This window comes from Atta colombica, unplaced genomic scaffold (genome assembly GCF_001594045.1).
Source record: "Atta colombica isolate Treedump-2 unplaced genomic scaffold, Acol1.0 scaffold78, whole genome shotgun sequence".
Classification (NCBI taxonomy): domain Eukaryota; kingdom Metazoa; phylum Arthropoda; class Insecta; order Hymenoptera; family Formicidae; genus Atta; species Atta colombica.
The window spans coordinates 534,942-548,471 of record NW_017259570.1 but is presented as its reverse complement, the minus strand read 5'-3'; the positions used below and the strand labels follow the sequence as shown (position 1 = coordinate 548,471).

At 33.3% G+C, this 13,530-nt stretch overlaps 1 protein-coding gene across 4 annotated transcripts in view; it reads right to left on the bottom strand.

The window, feature by feature from the left end:
- LOC108692612 (hypoxia-inducible factor 1-alpha) overlaps window positions 1-13,530 on the bottom strand; it is a 45,944-nt gene that overhangs the window by 16,593 nt on the left and 15,821 nt on the right. For all 4 annotated transcript variants that reach the window (XR_001931996.1, XM_018200950.1, XM_018200949.1 and 1 more), the window contains exons 4-7: window positions 13,264-13,449; window positions 12,626-12,861; window positions 12,148-12,254; window positions 9,680-9,827 (exon numbers count right to left, since the gene is read on the bottom strand). Coding sequence is in view for 3 of the 4 variants with exons in the window: in XM_018200950.1 (XP_018056439.1) it covers window positions 9,680-9,827; window positions 12,148-12,254; window positions 12,626-12,861; window positions 13,264-13,449 (677 nt within the window). In the remaining variant the exon portion in view is untranslated. The remainder of the gene's footprint in view (window positions 1-9,679; window positions 9,828-12,147; window positions 12,255-12,625; window positions 12,862-13,263; window positions 13,450-13,530) is intronic.

Below are 13,530 nucleotides of genomic sequence, written 5' to 3'. Positions count from 1 at the left end.
TATAATAATCCATGGCGCAATTGTAAATTATATTTCCGCGACGCACTCGCAATTCTTCCTTTAAGTCTCCAACTTTGCATAAGTAAACGCACGGAACAATGACTAAGAAGCGTATTTTTGTCACATCAAGAAAGGAACTTGCAATATTATTTAACGTAAGCTTCTGTTACTTAATTATTTTTCTAATATCTTTTTTTTTCCTTCTAAAATTGCAAAAGGAAAAATTAACGACTTCGCGACATGTGCGAAAAATAGTTGGGCATCACGCTCTTAAAATGTAGAATTTATTATTATTGACTCGTATCACTGTGCCATCCAACTTCTCGTAAAACGTCACATACCACGGGATCTTTATTATACACGAGCGGTCGTGTTATTCAGTCGCGAAATCATTAGTCAATAATTCACTCGTTATTATTAGCTGTTGAATGTAATTCGGCGGAAAGAGGTAAATAACCGCGAGCGAATTTGTGAGAACGACCGATCGAAGTATCTGTGGATCCAGTGGGTGGAAAAATAGAAACGACGGGAGGAGAACTGGAAGAAATGTACCGAGATAGACGGGTGAGTATCCCCGCGAGTCGTATGATTGCACAATCGAGTCTCCGCACGCGGAATTCGCAGATACGCTGCCAGCGGGTACGTGAGAGCGCAATGGAATCCGGCCAAAAGTCTCCGAGGGTCGACTCCGTTATTAAATCGACCGACGTATGGCTGTAATCACACTACAGGTTGTCGGTTCTATTTTAGCCAATCATGATGCAGCGAGTGCAGGTTAGCTGCAACATGATTGGTGAAAATAAAACTGACAATCAGCAGCAATCGTAAAGCCGGTTCTACATTAGTTGCAAGCCGATCGCAAGTTTATTGCGACAGCCAATATGAAGCGTTGATTTCAAAATGCAAGCTTCAGATTGGTTGTCGCAACAAACTTGCAACTAATGTAGAACCGGCTTAATTGACAACCTGACAACAAGCATGATTATGGCCTAACGCGGAATCGGCTCTCTCACTCGATCGGCCCGAACGATTTAATTTCACCAATCATGATTGGCTAAAATAGAACCGACAACCAGCAACCATAATTGACAATCTGTAGCGTGATTACAGCCTAATACGGAATCGGCTTTCTCACGCGAACGGTCCGAATGATCAGTCTAACAACTGTTGTGTTCCATGTGCAAATACTTAGACCTGATATCTTTGATTCGGATCATATCTTTCGCTATCGATCGATTTTTCAATCTTGAATTAAGATAAAAATTAAAGATCGAAATTAAATTATTAGAAATTTGTTGCAGATTTAACCTGATTCTCTTGGCGATATCGATTTTACATCATTCAAATAAAGTTCCTTAAAGAGATTCCTCGAAAACGCGAGACGGATTCGATCTTTGATCTGTACATGTTAGATTAGATCACGTTGAACTAGAACTTTAAACGTACAAGCTTTCCAATCCTTAGGTTCTTGACTCTCTTCTGCAGAATATTCATATGTTTCTATCTCTTTTAGGGTTTTAAATATCTATATCTTTGATCGATGTTTTCAAATTTTGGATCCCGGAAGTTTCATTTGAATCCTCGAATCTTTAGACATTTGATCTTCCGAATCTATAGAGACTCACTCAATTCTCCACATTTTTAAATGTTCGATCGACGGAATTTTCTTTCTTTTTTACGAATTCTTTAAACATTTAATTTTTAGGATTTTTCTCAAATCTTTAGGACATTTCGGGACCTTATAGATGTTCGAATCTTCGATCGAATTCTCTCGAATTCGCTCGCGAATTACGAAAAGAGAGGCACGCGTCGCTCTGACTTTTATCGCGGTTGTTACGTAGCGTTTCGGCCGCTGCGGCGGACTGAAAGACACTGGCCAAGTTCCGTCGTCATACGATTGCAGCCGCGCATCGTCGCGCCTTGTTCTCTCTTTCGTTCTCTCTTTCTTTTTCTTTCTCGTCATTCAGGTATTCGATTTGCAAATCGCAACTTCATGCGCCTCGCTCACGCCAGACCGTGAAATTTCCGCTTTATGCGCCTCACGTTATCCGCCTTGAATCTCAATAGTTATACTACATTTTACACTAATCGGTTCGATACATATCGAATAATTTATGAAGTACGTTCTTGTACATCGATCAAATAATAATGGCATACGTAAGAACAAATTGTAGCGAGATAATAGACGCTGATTATGAAGAAACGATTTTCTGAAGAATTTAAAAATTTAATTTAATCAGATCTGAAAAAATAATTTTGTTGGACATTTAAAATAATTACGTTGAAATCTGAAGCATAATGAGTAATGCTGCAAAAAGTTTTCACATTCTAGCAACCAGTTTGAGTATTCTACACAATTATTTGTACGATTCAACAAAATTATTCAGAGCAATATATAGCTAACATTTTAGATACTTTAGGAAAATTATCTTTTCCGTAGATTTAACATGTTTCAATTACGTTACATTTTAGATTAATTAAAAAGAAAGAGGATAATATTCTTTTATCCATCTGTATTCTAAAAACCTTCAGAATTTTCTATTTTTAGTTAGCTCATGTTTAAAAATAGACATATTAATATTTTTGTTAAATACTCAGACAATCAAGCAAAATCGAAAAATCGATTTGCAACATCGATATGCAACATGAACACTGAAATATTTCTCAGGAGATAAATATTCAAATTGGTGCGGCATACATTTTGCATACATAAATGCCGACTGAGTAGCAAAATGTTACATGAACGATTCCTATCCGACGAATTTGAGATGTTAATGTCACGCGATGTGGCTCGCAAACTTCCAAGTTGTGAATGTAGTCTTGATAACTAGCAAATATTTGCGCACGTATGTGCTTTATGAAATTGTAAATTAGAATTCGAGAGACAGCATTGACATCATTTCAATATGGCTTGGCGATTAGACGATCTTGTCCGTTTCTCTCTTTCGTCCATTTCGCGAATGTTTACTTATTTACATACCTCGGTCACATAATTCCGACAATAATTTTTTCCCGAGAGAACCGATGGAAATAATCTTTATGTTAACTTATGTTTAAAAATAAATATAAAAAAATAAGTATATAAAAAAATAAATTTAAAAATAATACGGCACTGCGTGAGTGCTTAATAATTTTAATGGGGACATTGAACTAGCAAAAATCGAACACATACTTTGCTAATAATTATAGTGTAATCATAATTCTTATCTGAAATTCTTTTTCCTGCATCTTTTCTAAATAGTTGGATTATTATATTTATATCTATTTTGTATTTAACGTTAACAAAAAAAAAATCCAATCTAAATCAAAAATCGTAAGTCTTGCAGAGTGTAAAGAACCATCAACTTGCATTTCTCTCTTTTCTGGTTTTTTTTTTGCTAAAGAGTTAACAGTCAGATCCCTTAACTATCTCTGCCTTTTAAATCCTGAGATTCATAAATCATTCAAATCTTTGGTTCTTTGACTGTTGTACACGCGAGGGAGGTAACAACGAACATAAATGACAAGTATCGATCGAGGCCATTTGATTCGAATCGATCTGACCGCAGTTTTTCTCCCTCCCCTTTCCCATCGTTCCTATCTTGTCGTTGCTGAAAGCGATCCCTTATGCAATCGATCTGGTTAAGCTCTCAAGGTCCCGAGTCTCTACGCTCAATGTACGCTCGATGTACAATCTACAAGATAAAAAAACCACATCTCTCATTTGAACGCTCATAAAGGTATTGAGTTTAAAATAATCTGACTTAATGAACTCGGCAATTTCTAAAAAAAAAAAAAATTATAATATTCATCTAAATTAATAACATAATTATTGATATTTCACGTAACGATACAGTATATTTCTGTTAGAAGAAAATACTATAAAATATAATAATATAATAATATAAAATAATATAAATATTGCTATTTTACACTGAAAAAAATTTTGGTCATTTTTGGTCCAATGAATGATCGTTAATTATACATTAAGTCGAACATTAATTCATTGATATAATAACTGGATTCATTTATATAACTACATATTCATTCTTACAATGAATTCTAATAATAGTTTTATAAAATCATCATGAGAATTCTCATTGGACCAATTTTCATTAATTCAATGAATATTTCATTGTATTTACGTATAGTTTTGGTATTACGTACGTACAGTGTACTGTACTTTATATTGGATATAAATAGTCTGAGTGACGAGAATTGAAGGAGAATTTATGCGTGCCATAACTTCAAGCAGCCGCTCTCGTGATCTCTGACGCCGAATTGTATCTCCACCGAGTTAAATAAAAACAACCGTTCCAGTTGAACGGTTGAGTTGTAAGACAAACGCGAAACGTTAATCGGCTACGCGAGGTCGTTCCACGTAACCGGGTCGAGATCAAAACCGTGTTGCGACTACGACGATGATGGTGACGTTAAGGACGCAAGATATTATTTTGAGATGTCATAGCACGTGGTCAACGTCAACTCTCCGTTACAACGCGAATGCACTTTTCGCGCGCAATTTTTAGAACGGTTGACGTTTCAACGATTGTCTACAGCTGTACAGATCTTTGTGTGTTTCTCTGAATCATTAAATTCCTGATTTATGTACGTGATTCGTCAACAATGTGAACTAAGCATTTATTGATAATTACTTTCAACCTAAATTCTCAAATTAATAAGGAGAAAATATATTACATTTTTCATGCATAAAAGCATTTGATATACGGAGCAAATAATTTAATCTTTATTTACAGGACGGAAAAACTATTACAATGGCGCTGAAATAATTCCATTATTTTGCAGGAAATAAAAGACAATAAAAAAAATAATGAATTATAATAAATTTTACTCAAGAAGCAAAGCTGTAAGATTTTAAAAATAGATCGCTATTTAAAGGTAAACGAGAAATATACAATGCATGGATTTTTGCTGCAGAAAGTTCTTTCTTGCCATAGCAAAGAATATTTTAATATTTGTAAGTAAAATTGAATGAAAGAAATATAAGGTTAAACGATTAAATATTTAATTTTTTGTGGAATATCAAGTAAATACAAATGATAAAGCAACAAATTAAAATTCTTTTATAATGTTATAATTCTTTTATAAAATAATAATCCTTTCATGTATATCCTACAGAGCGGCGCTAAGTGCTTCTACTTTTAGTCAGGTAATGTACGTTATCTATGCTTGACGCACTTCTACGTTTTAATTTCTTACTGCATCGTCAATATTCATTGTAAAAAAAAAAAAAAATACCGCGATTATCGGAACAAAGCACGTTCAACATGTTTTTTCAATTCTCTTAGCAGATAAGGAGTTTCTGTTTTTAATGCATTATACACGCGTAATTTTTTTTACGATATATACACTTGTTATAATTCTGTCTTTCGCAAAAACAATCAACATCTTATGATTCAAAAACAACAGTCTTCCCTCTCTTTCGAATGACAATCTCATTGATCTTTTTACTCGATATCTCCAAGCTATCGATGCAAGAATAGATATACTGATTGATATAATTCTATATAACATTCAAGTGAGCTAACGCGAGGCAATGTAATGCCTCCCGTTGAACGAGAAGTCGTGGTTTCACGCGTAGCAGCTTTCAAAAGCGATCCTCGCGAGAATTCTTGTAGGAAAACCGGTCAGACACGTGCGAGAAGCGGAAGATAATATCACATTTCTTCGGCAGACAGCAATGCGAATACGTATAATATTCCTTACAGAAAAGTATCGTGCACGACCTCTTCCTGCGCTTGTCGGCATCAATTTGAATCTTAATTTAACCTTTCTGCATTCTGCATAAAAAATTTTCTTAAACTTTAACTTAAACTTTATTAAAGTTTTTAAATTGTAATTTGACATCGTGCTGCACTTGTTTTATTGCAACTTATTTCGTCGATTAAATCATTATACAAAATAAAAGAATGAAAATATGAACGTTAGGATTGTTACAGTAAAGTCCTAAAATTCCATAACTTTTTCGATTAATTTTCAAACAAAATTTCATGATTTTCTCTCTGGTGCTTCAATAATATTTAAAAATTTCTTGTATTTTCATCATGATTTGAAAACCATTAAATATTTTATCGAGAGAACCATTTAACATAGCAAGATAAATCACTAATAATGTTGCTGAAACTGCTTGCATTTGATTGTCAAGTTGGTAATATTCCAAAGTAGATGTGATGTAAGTATATTGAACTTCCTTAAAGCCAAGAATTTTTTTAATTTTCCAAAAAATTTTGCAATTTCCGGACTGTTCCTTGACTTCTCTGATTTTCAGTTTTGTGACAACTCTGACCACGTATTTCATTTACGACAAATTTTCTCCTACAATCTTCATGATATCATTCGTTGTATCTATCGACTTACTTGCGACAGCATACGGATTTTTAACTTCAATCACCGTCGCGATCGCGACTGAGCTTGCGCGACATACGGGACACAACACTTTCGCCGACCGCTCTCGCTTTCGTTCGACTGTCGCGGGTCGTCGACGTACACGGACGATCGGTGCTGAACGCGCACGCGGGTATCGACGAGTTCCGGATTCGACCGGGAGAGGAACGACGAAGTCATATACCGCGACGCGCAAGCGTCAGCTTTTCCACCTCGACTGCTTTGTGCGCTGCTTTGTGCGAGCTTGAAGGGGAACGCACATTCGGCCTCGGCGAGCATTCGATTGGATGGACTTTAATTATCGATCTGAGAAGCAGATTAATTAGTTAGCAATGATAATAGTAGTACAGGAGGCATTGCGAGCTTTCCTAAGAATATATAAACGATTATATTACGAGAAAGAACTGCGATTAACGCACATAGCTATTTAAAGTGATAATTGAATATTAAATTATAAGAAAATAAATGCTAGACATACTAGAAAAATAAATATCATTAAATTTGTTAATTAATTTGAAACAAGATCTTTACAAACTAAAATCATTAAATAATAACATCGTAGGACTTCGAGGAAAGATTAATATAATATTATTTAATATTATTCACATGACTTATGTTGATCTTTTCGTTTGCGATAAAAATTATATCACTTCACTAACATATATTAAGAAACGTACATGACCTGATACCTACAATATTCACGAACTCTTGCGCTTCCGGTGGCAGAAATCAACTGAAGGTACGCGCGTTCTCCGACGAAATCGAGAGTGCGAAAAAGTCGAGAAGAGGGGGTAGAAACGATGGCGAAGGGATGGAATGAAATATCCGAGAAAATAGCAAGAATCTAAGGGGACGGGTCAGAGATAATGTCGGAATCTACCAACCACCTTTCAGCCACCAATGAAAACAGCCACCGCCCCGAGATAGCGGGATGGAAAAGGGGTCGGTTTATACCACGAAACTCTCTTCGTTTTCCTCTCTTCGAGAGAGATCGGCAATCCCGGGAAATCCGGCGCATGGATTCCCCAGAAGGGGAATAACGTTTAAACCGCGAGGGAGATTCGTTTCATCCATTCGATCCTTGATAGTGAGAGTTCTGTTTTCGGCAAGAGAGAGTTCATTGGTAATTTAATGCGTCTTGTGATCTTCCACAATAAAACGTCCGTGGAATAAAATTGTTTTCATGCACCCTTTTCAAATAGAAGCCGCGAATATTCGGAGTACCTTCGACAGACATGCGAAAAGCACCAAATGCGAAAAGAGAACCGGCGTGCTAAGAAAAAAAATTACACGAAAACATCCGGCTAACTTATCGCATTAAAAGGCATCAGATTAACCCTTGAATGATACGATATTCAAGACATATTCGAAAAAAAAATAAAAAATAGAAAATTTGAAACTTTATAAGAATAAAAAAATCAGAGCGGAGAAAAATTACTTTTAGAATCATCTGAAAGGAAAAATCTGGTTTTTCTAATTAGATAGAGATATTTTTGAATGCGTTTTTCTTATCTGATTCATTAGCTAAATCGTCGAGAATTATTATTAAGGTCGTAATCAAACAAATAAATTTCTCTTCGTATTATTTCGATGAATCGTACTAACGAGGAAACACAAAGAAGTGTTTTAATAAGCTTTGAATATGTTAAAGTACAGAAAAAAATAACAGACATGTATTTTTCTATATAAATATTTTCTCGTATGCTAAGACGAGAAGTCCATCCTTTGACAAAAATAAATTACTTTTTTTCTGAGTGAATATCGTTTAAAGATATAAAAAAAGATTTAAGTTAAAAATTGAATAGTCTTAAAAGTACTTTACAACAATAAAAAAATTTTTATTTTTCATAAATAAATAGTTTTATTGAAAAAATTTATTGCTATTATATAGTACTCTTGAAACCATTCAACTTTTATTTACAATTTCTGTAAATATCTTTTTTGATTCAGATAATATTCTTTCAAGAAAAAAAATCTATCTTTTCCAGAAGGAGCTTCATCGCCTTAACCTACGAGAAACATTTATAAAAAAAATACATATCTCTTATTTTTATCTATACTTTGATATATTCAAAGCTCATTAAAATCGAAGGACGACATTTAATTGTGTTCCTTTGTAAAAGTGATTAGAATTAATATGTTTGAGGCAATCAATCGAGGGTTAAATCTGCGCCGAAAAAATCAAGAGAGCACTTACCTCGCGTGATTCTGTCGCGGCCTTCGCCAGAAGTTACCGGAAGTAGCATGTCCGCAGTAGTAGTAATAATAGGAGTAGTAGTAGTAGTAGTGGTAGGAAATAATTTGCGTATCCGGTTAATCGGGCAAACGATAAGTTTAAATATTAACATATGAATCGTTGCGTGTATTAATAACAAAAATTAATTGATTCATTAAAAATGCTCATAAATTATTATGAACAAAAAAAGACAAATTTTTACCGTAAAAATACATAAAAAAAGAAAAATTAAATTAATGATACTTGTTTTCCTTTATAATATTTTTTAAATAATTTCAGTATAATTTATATTCATCATTATTTCAATTTTGCGAATTCCACGCAATTCGATAATTACGCAAAGGATTCAGTTGAGTTTGATAGAGCGATCAAGGACACAATAAGTATGATGGAAATTAATTTCTCACGCGATACATTGCGGAGTTAATGAACGTAGATGCCTGATCGAAAACCATGTGCTTTGCGAAATTATTATTACGTATGACATAAGCTTGCAGTGTCATTTAGGAAATGTTGGCGCAAAATACTAGAAATCTAAAGAATTGATTGGATTTCATTTCCGTCATAATTTCAAAATTATTCTTCAATAGAAAAAACGGAGCTGATGACATAGTAATCTGATGTAATAATTTACTTCAAATTCACATTAAACTTCAGGGAGTATTTTGACTAAAATTAAAGTTAGATTGCAAAAATTGCTTAAAGTATATTATAAATTTAACAGTAATTGAAAAATTTCGAATATTGAGAATAAAAATCAAAAAGTTTCATTTGTTTATTGTTAAATTTATTGTCTTTCACATAGCTTCCGCAAAAATGCAATCAATTATAAAGTAATTATAAAGTAAATATTCATCGGAAATGAAATCAGATCGATGTACAATTTAATTAATGTAAGACTTAATTAAATTTCTCTAATGTAATAATTGAGCAATAAAAAGAATACAGCCATGCTTAATTCAAGATATAAGCGAAATCGAAGGTACTCCAGTTTGATGGTGAAAAGTGATGAAGAAGAATAAACCAGCACCGAACAGGGAGGATAATAGCGGATCCTACCTTAGGATGTAGTTGACACAGACGACAGAGATCGGCTTTTGCTGCTTGGAGCAGTGAATGAGGGTGGCCTGGGTAATAACCCAGGCGTAACCACCTCGCTTGCCAAGGAATCTGTACGCTACGGTCTCGCACTGGCCCTTGCTGAACACTGAAACAGTACAACGATGTTGATGAGAGAGCGATCATCCTAGGACTCGGAACATGCGAACGCATCCGTGCGATTTTATAGCGCCGCCGAGTCGCACGCAGCTGACGAAACATGTGGCATGGGATTACAAATTTTATCGATCGGCAAGGGATTAACGAATATATCCATGCATTAGTATTGACGACCAAAAGGAATAAAGATATAATTTCTTAATGCAACAATAAATAGTTTGCTGCTTTGATAGACTTAGAACTTAGAACTTTGTTATAAAAGGAGAAGAGAATCTAGAAATTGAGAATTTTTTACAAAATAATGTATTTGCAATATTTTCACTAATATAAAATGTAGTCAATAAATGCTAACTCGATGAATAAAAATAAAACTAAAATTTATTAATAAATAAAAAATGAAAATAAAATAGTTGATAAAAATAAGGATGCATTACAAAAAAAAAATTATTAAAAAGATTACGGATTTTTCTACATTTGAAAATATAAAATATTTGGCAGTGATTTAGAACTTATATCAAAAATTATTATTTCAATAAAGGCAGATGTTTTAAAAAATAATTAAGATAAGATAAACAAAATTTTCGTTTAAATTATAAAATTGTATTGTGAATATTATATAAAGTACTGACCTTATTGAACTGCTTTATATGTATATAACATTGATTTATATATAGGTAATATAAATTTCCAATTTCAGCCCAGATCATTTTTTGCAAAGATTACCTTAACACATACATATATATGCAATCTAAAAGATAATCAAAATATACCATTTCAAATTATACCATTTCTCGTAATTTTGTAAGCTACGAGATTGATAATCTCAGAAACGGAGATATGAAATATTTTATTGCGGTTCCGTCATAAGATTACATCGCACATTTTAGCGCTCCAGGCTGCTTCAGGCCCTCTTCGAGAAGCGTATTATCTCGTTTCTAGAAATGTATCTCCCTACATTCTCATAAAACACGACTAAGGTGGGATTAGAGTGGAGCTGATTCGGCCGAAAAACCGAGGCTGGTTGGTGTTAAAGGAATAACGTTGCGGATTGCTCGAATATGTGAACCTCCTAAATCGTCCCTTACAATCGTCTGTCAGTATTATTTTTATTGCGTATATTAAAATTTTGTCATCAATAAAAGATCTTTTAGATATCTGCTACATTACAGAGAGATTTATCGATAATAAATTCACCAATTTTTAATTTCAAAATATTTATAATTATTTTGTCATTTTTCAATGTCTAATGCTATGTAATATTTACGTATATTGGCAATTAAATGTTAGATAAAATATTTATTAAATAAGATTCCTATTATAGCATATGCTATTTTTAATTTAATGATGTGCTCAATTGCGATGTGTTATCCTCGATTCCTCGACATCGTCGAGGATAATTCTCCAGACTGTATCTCAATGCAAAATGTCAGTCAAACAATAAATATCTTTCGACATTTTTATAGCCTCGCACTTTGTCACTACATCTCATTTTTCATTATCTACCTGCCGTTTTATGAGTCAATTACCGAAATTGACACGATAAAGTTACGTGTGTGCTCGTAAATACCGATAGAAGATGCAATAATTGCATAACTGGTAGCCGATAACGTTAGCCGTGCGTTAGTTTGTGCGACTTGATGGAAACCGTAAAAAAGGTCGTCGGATAGCGTCGCAATCGATAAGAGATATGATCGTCCTTGAAACTTTTTTCCTCTCGGGCATTCACCCAGGTCGACCCATTCCGTAAGTCACTTCTCCGCCTCTCTCGCCCCGCGTTTCTCTTTCATCTAAAGCTTTTTATGTATCTCGTTTATTTTGATGGTTATCACGTTTCGCATCCGTATTACTTGCGTACAGCGTAATACTTGAAACCGATCGTTAGACAAAATAGCAATGCAACTCTTACACGAATTGCCACTTAACAACCATTTGATTTTATGCTTCATTGTATACGTGTAACTCGCACGTAATAAAATTTTTTACGATACGAGAATGGGAATCTCTTTTAGGAATTTTAAAATTCACTCAGAAAATCAAATGATTAAAATACTATTGAATATCAGAGAAAGAATAAAAATTTACATAAAGAATTCAAGATTAAGTGATTTTTCGCAATTAAACGATGCTAATCAATTTTCAGAAATTGATTTTCATAAATTAAAGAAGTGATATAAGAATCTTTTGAAATCGAGAATGGAAGTTCAAGTAATTTTCAGATATTTAAAAAAAAATTTTAATTAGTAATCGAATTATCATTTTACTAAAAAAATATAAAATTGAGTAAAAAGAAAAACGTAAAGAATACTTACGGCATTTGAAACATTTGTCTAGTGCAAGATTGTCGAGTGCATGATAAAACTCAAAGACTGATCGACCCATCAGCTCCTCACTGCTCCAGCCCAAATATTCAGCTAATCTAAAACGAGACAAAAAATATTCCCAGTGATATAACGTAAAATAATATTCAATAGTGCAATTCAATTGTTTTGAAAATACTATATATATTTGTAATACAATACGCGTCACAAGGATCATACTTGAATCTTATGTACGATAAGCAAGGTAAAACTTATCGAATAATGATAAGAACGATAAAGATAATTCAATCAATCATTGTGCTAATTATGCAAGCCAACGATAATGAAAATGACGAGTCAAGCTGTACTACTTTAAAATAATAATGTAACAAATAAAATTATTTTATGGATTTACACACGAATTAAAAAATCCATATTGTGTCGAACATAAAAATAAGAGATTGATAAAAATATAATAGTATTTACTTACTTTTCGTCAGCGTAGGTAAATTTCATGCTGAGATTGTGTTTTGACAAAAAGGTATGACGTCCCAAAGGTATCTCAATATTACTAGGATGAGGTATAGGACTACCTACGAGCACTAGAGAAGTGCCTGTATCTTGTCCCACGTCCTCATCCTCTTTGCGTCGCTCTTCATTATCAACTTCCATAGAGTTCGAGTTTGAGTCGCGGATGTTTGTCAATCTGCCAGTGCAGTGAATCACCTGCCAACATCCAATCACGAATATATTATTTACAAGCTAATTTAATTGAAAAAGGTTTCAATAAAAGAAATCTATTCAGATGAGTATAAAAAGTGAAATATTGCGAAAACTTTATGCAAATTCTGTTACTCGATATAATATTGATTTTACTTTTATGCGTATACATGTGTTGTATTTATATTTCACATTTATAAAAAATATAAATTATTATATGTAATAAATTATATTTATATAGTAATTATTTGAGAATAAAATAAGCTATATTCTATTAAATTTATTATAAATTTTATTTCTCTCTTTCTCTGTCAAATTAATATTTATTTAACGTTTCGTACGACAAATACTATAATTATATTATTAGGTATAGTAAAAAGATTTCCATATTTTCATTTTAATATATACCTTGTAAGAAGCACTCTTCAGATTGACCTTTCTGCCTTTGCTAGTGAGAGTACATTTGAGTCGCAAGAAAAAGTTGCAGGTACGTTTTTCATTGTTATCCGCCGACTTCGAAGACAGGCACTCACGCAATTCATCATGGTCACAGGGATGACTATATTCGTATACACTTTGTCCCATCATATCCATCTATGCAAAGCATATAGTTTTACTCTCCCCGAATTTCGACGAAAAGTGCAGCGAATAATCATAATAATAAAAATTCGTAAT